The sequence below is a fragment of the Cyphomyrmex costatus genome, unplaced genomic scaffold (assembly GCF_001594065.2).
Source record: "Cyphomyrmex costatus isolate MS0001 unplaced genomic scaffold, Ccosl1.0 scaffold605, whole genome shotgun sequence".
NCBI lineage: Eukaryota > Metazoa > Arthropoda > Insecta > Hymenoptera > Formicidae > Cyphomyrmex > Cyphomyrmex costatus.
This window is the reverse complement of record NW_017280162.1, coordinates 1-5,931: the sequence shown is the minus strand read 5'-3', so window position 1 is coordinate 5,931 and position 5,931 is coordinate 1. Positions and strand designations below refer to the sequence as shown.

Here is a 5,931-nt window from a genome sequence, read left to right as displayed (position 1 = left end):
ATAAGACGCAGGAATTTATAAGCGCCAGTACTTACGCGATGGAAAAAATCGACCTCGCGGAACGTTCAGCCTTGCTCGAGGAAATATTAAATACAAAATTGAAAGGAAAACTCTTACTGGATTTTCAAACCAGAAGCATACAAGATTTCGAACAATTACGGCGAGAAATAGAGATAAACTATTTGGGAAGACGCGGAACATCGCATCTTCAATTAGAGTTTAACGCCTTAAAACAAAAAACGAGTGAAAGCGCGCACACATACGGACGACGCGTAGATCAATTAGGGATGGAATTATATGAATCGTTAATAGAAAAAAGAAATCCTACAAACGAACAGAAACGAGCGATCCTAGAGACAATTCAGGATCAAGCACTATTAAACTTCGAATTAGGATTGCGCGAGGACATCAAAATGATAGTCCGATCGCAAAAATATGCTACTCTGCAAGAGGCTATTAACGCCGCGAGCGCGGAAGAAAAAATTAAAGGCCCTTCCTTAAAAACGCCATTTAGTAATCAAAATAGAAGTGGACCGCTTCAAAATAAAATTATACAGTGCCACAAATGCGGAAAAGCAGGGCACTACGGTCAAAATTGTCGGACGAGCCGTTATGCAAATAAATTTACTTTGCCTCGTGCTGAAAAGCCAGCAGGAATAAATACCGTCGAGAAATTTTGCACCTATTGTAAAAAGGCGGGACATAATCGAAACGAATGTTGGATACTTAACGGACGACCCGATAGAGATACGCGACAACGCGCGAGACGCGAAGCGGATAATAAAACAAAGCGAGTAAACACCGCAGTAAAAGCGAGAGAACCGAGAAGGAGCAAGCGAAATAGCGATAGCGAGGAAGCATCATATGCTAGCAGCGAAGAAGAAGAGAGAACGAAGACGCGGAAAAGGCGAGCGGCAATTGAGCATCAGATTACGCAAGTAACTGGAAATCGTGCGAATATCGGTCTCAGATTAGTAACTTTGCCGATAAAAGAAATGAAAAAGGGACGCATAAATCTCTTATTAGATACCGGAGCCACCCTAACACTAATCAAAGTAGGGAATTTAAAAGGCGAAACGCTCATAACTGAAAAGCCAATGGCTCTCACCGGAGTGACGGGCCATCAAATTAAAACTATTGGTAAAATAAAGGCGACTGTAATAATAGGAAATAAAGAAATACGCCACACCATGCACGTAGTGAAGGATGATTTTCCTATCGATTACGCAGGAATACTTGGTATGGATTTCCTGCAGAAACATAAAATTAAGAGCGATCAAAAAAGCTATCTTCAAGTCGATGGAGTAACACTGAAACTCCATCCCTATAAAAAACTAACGCTAACTCCTCGTAGCGAGACCATAATCCAAGCGGTAACAGATAAAAATCGCATTGGAATAGTAAAATCAGAAGAAATGCGACCAGGAGTATTTATTGGCAATTGCCTGGTAGCACCTGAAGAATATGCTTGCCCAATAAGTATGCTAAATACAACGGGAGAGACAGTAGAAATAATAACACCGCTCGTGACAATAGATGAATTGCGGGCAAATGACCGCGAGAACATACTCACACTACATACAGCATGTAACAAGAGCGACTCACCAATACTAACACGCCGCGAGCGTATACGAGCGCAGATAGGAACCGAGCATTTAAATCAAGAAGAAAAGAAGACCATTGAACGATTATGCGAAGACTTCTGCGATATCTTTCATTTAGATGGAGATATGCTGACACACACGTCCACTGTGGAGCATGAAATAAATATCCGCACAAATAGCGCACCTGTAAATGTGCGACCTTATAGATTACCAGAAAAACATAAGGAAGAGGTAAATCGACAAATAGAAAAAATGCTAAAAGAAGATATTATCCGACCTAGCGCGAGTCAGTGGAACGCGCCACTACTGGTCGTTCCAAAGAAAGGCGACACGACAGAGAAGCCGAAATTGAGAATCGTGATAGATTTTCGAAAACTTAACGAGCTAACGATAGGCGACTCTTTCCCTCTGCCGAATATAAATGATATTCTAGATCAATTAGGAAACGCGAAATATTTTTCTACATTAGATCTTGCCTCGGGATATCATCAAATTCCCATGAGCAAGGAACACAAAAATAAAACAGCGTTTTCCACTTCGCATGGGCACTACGAGTTTAATAGAATGCCCTTCGGGTTAAGGAATGCACCCGCAACTTTTCAAAGATTAATGAACGCAATATTAGCCGGAATCCAAGGCTTAAGATGCCTCGTATATTTGGACGACATCGTCGTCTACGGATCAAATTTGGAAGAACATAACAAACGCCTGATTGAAGTAATGCAGCGTTTACGAAAACATAATCTAAAATTACAGCCCGACAAGTGCAATTTCCTTAGAAAGGAAGTAATTTATCTAGGTCATATAATTACTGAAAATGGAATACGACCAGATCCAAGCAAATTAAGTGCTGTAAACAATTTTCCTATACCAAGAAAAATCAAGGATGTGCAATCATTTATCGGATTGGCCGGATATTACCGGAAATTCATTGAAGAATTTTCGAAAATTGCTAAACCTCTTACGAGTTTAACTAAAAAGGGGGTAAAATTTGAATGGAGCATGGAACAGCAAAACGCGTTCGAATTATTAAAGGCAAAACTCACGTCGGCACCCGTACTAAGTTACCCGGATTTCTCTCGTGAATTCTTAGTAACGACCGACGCATCCGATCATGCAATTGGAGCCGTATTATCACAAGGTCCCGTAGGCAGAGACCGACCGATTGCTTATGCTAGTAGAATTTTAAATAAAGCCGAACAAAACTATAGCACGACAGAAAAGGAACTATTAGCTATAGTATGGGCCGTAAAACATTTTCGACCCTATTTATATGGTACAACGTTTACCATCGTGACAGACCACAGACCATTAATCTGGCTATTCAATGTCACGGATCCAGGTTCTAGATTAATTAGATGGCGACTAAAATTAGCGGAGTATGATTATAAAATCGTACACAAAAAAGGCAAATGCAATACAAATGCCGATGCATTAAGCAGAAATCCAGTTACGGGAGACCCACACGTCAATCTCATCCATCCAGAGGAAGAAGGACGGCAAGAAGAAGAAGAAGAAGAGGAAGAAACAATTAAAGAATATACGGCTGAGGAGAAACGCCGCATACTATACGAGTATCATGACGCTCCGTTAGGGGGGCATCAGGGGGTCGCGCGGACACTGAACCGTATCCGATTACTACATAACTGGAGAGGCATTACTCGAGACGTCGAAGAATACATAAGCAAATGTGAATATTGCCAAAAGAACAAATTAAGTAAAAAGACGAAGATGCCATTAGTAATTACAGACACGCCTACGAAACCGTTTGAAAAATGTGCATTAGATATCGTAGGGCCATTAACTGTCACAACCAATGGGAATAAATATATCCTGACCTTCCAGGACAATTTAACTAAATTCAGTAAAGCTATTCCTATAGATAATCAAGAAGCGGCTACCGTCGCGAAAGCATTCGTGACCAAAATAATAGTAGAACACGGTACGCCGGATAAAATCCTTACCGATCAAGGTACTAACTTTACTAGCGAGATGTTTAAAAATACTTGCAAACTATTGAAAATAGAAAAGATACAAACGACAGCCTATCATCCGGAGAGTAACGGAGCCTTAGAGCGCTCACACAGAACGTTAGCCGAATATCTCCGGCATTATGTTAATGAGGAACAGAGCGACTGGGACGAGTGGTTACCCTACGCAATGTTCGCCTATAATACTACTCCTCATACGGCAACGGGTTTCACGCCGTTTGAATTAATGTACGGCTATCAAGCAACTCTACCATCGGCGTTATCGAAGACGCCAAAACTAACGTATTCGTACGACAATTACGTACAAGAACTTCGCGAAAGAATACGCGCCACAAATCAAATAGCCCGAGAACACGCGCAACAAGAAAAAATTAAAGCCAAAAAACAGTACGATAAAACGACAAAGAAGGAAACATTTAAGGTCGGCGACAACGTTTTACTATTCGATGAAACCGTTCGAAGGGGCAGATCTAAAAAACTAGAATCAAAATGGATCGGTCCCTACCTGATTCTCGATAAACATAACGACGTAAATTTTTCGATCAGGATGGGACGGAAAACAATGCGCGTACACGCTAATCGTCTAAAACTTTTTATTGAACATTAAAGCAGAAGCAAATAAGCGAATATGTTAGTAGAAGCAAATAGTATAATAAATATATTAATATTATATAGAAACAAAAGAAATACTTACATATTTTAATAAGGTGGAGGTAATTCCTCCACAATCCTCCTCCCCGTCACGGTGCACACATGCACCCTGTAACGGGGCATAGCGCGCCACTCCCTCACTGGAAGAGGACGTATGCGTGATCGCTCGTACTCTTGCAAATTTCTTGCGGCCTGCAGCCAATAGCTGCGTAGGCAGCTGTCGCACGTAGAGGGTGCAAAATAAAGATTGCAGCGTAAACACCTCATAATAAAGATTTTTTTTTTACACTTTCAATGGTTCACTCTCAACGACTAAAGGTGTACTGAATAAAAGAATTAAAGAAGCAGCATAAGATAAACCGCGAAGCAAGGATTCACCGAAAGTAATATGAATCCTTATCTTACAGGATCCTCCTTGTGTGGAGTTACACGGATGGAACCACACACACATATAACTGGGAATCATACAGTAATACGCCCGGTATATATTTCGAAGAAATAGGAGTGATGAATCAAGCGGAATCCGAATGGAAACTTGTCATTAAATTAGACATTACCGCTTTTAAGGTTCGATACGAACAATTCCAAAATTACTTAAAAGGTACAGAAAAACGATGCGAAAAGGCCATCGCAGGAAACGCACAACAAATATGTGCAAATATGATGCAGATTATGGAAAAAGGGAACACCCAACTTACTGCCGCATTAAACTATTTAAATGTATTATATAACGCTAATACGAAGAAAAGAGGCTTATTAAATGCCATCGGCACAATCAGCAAAACGCTATTCGGAACCATGGATGCTGACGATGCACAACGAATAGACGAGCAACTACAGCTACTGAAAAATAATCAGCAGGTACTACAGCATGCGGCGAAGCATCAATTAAAAATATTAAATGCCACGATTGGACATATCCAAAATCTGGAACAGGCAACGGCTTACAACGAAAATTTATTATTAAACGTCACTAGAAGAATGGAGCTACAGTTAGACCAATATACACAGCGAGAAGATCTAGACGAACATTTACAAATACTTACTGCCATACTGACAGACTTAACTGCAGACATAGATAAGACGCTAGACTTCTTAGCTAATTCAAAAGACGAAATAGTTCCTACCCGTCTATTACCATTAGAAAATATAATAATGAAATTGAGGGAAGCCGCGACACAATTAACAAAAGGGTTGCACTTTCCCTTCCAAATAAAATTAGAAAATTGGGATACGATTCACAAATATGTAGCGATAAACGCGATAGTAATAAACAATGTCATATTTACTACCTATTTACTACTTTAAAGTTCCCAATAATAGCGTATCCTACGTATAAGATAATAAAAGTAATTCCATTTCCTATCCATGAACAGGAAAATATATTCAAGTTTATTAAAATAATCCATCCGATTATAGCGTTAGATAAAGAAAATAATCATTATACTCTATTACGCGAAAACGAATTAAATAAATGTATACGCGATATTACTACTTATACGTGCGAAAGAAACTTTCCAATATATAATATAAAATCAAACGCGCCATGCGAGGTGCTAGTTTAAATTAACACGCCAGGACAACTCCAAAATTGCGAGTATGGACGAGTCCTCTCGAGTACGACGTTATGGATAGCGCCGTTAGAAGAAAATACATGGTTGTATTCAACCAAAGAAGGTCAAGAA

The 5,931-nt window shown here is 39.8% G+C and overlaps 1 protein-coding gene across 1 annotated transcript in view; it reads left to right on the top strand.

Annotated features, from left to right (window-relative positions):
- Nucleotides 1-4,242, top strand: part of LOC108779630 (uncharacterized) — a 23,300-nt gene extending 19,058 nt beyond the window's left edge. The window contains exon 5 of the mRNA XM_018547088.1: nucleotides 6-4,242. Coding sequence (XP_018402590.1) covers nucleotides 6-4,202 — 4,197 coding nt within the window. The 3' untranslated portion in view covers nucleotides 4,203-4,242. The remainder of the gene's footprint in view (nucleotides 1-5) is intronic.
- Nucleotides 4,243-5,931: the final 1,689 nt, after the last annotated feature.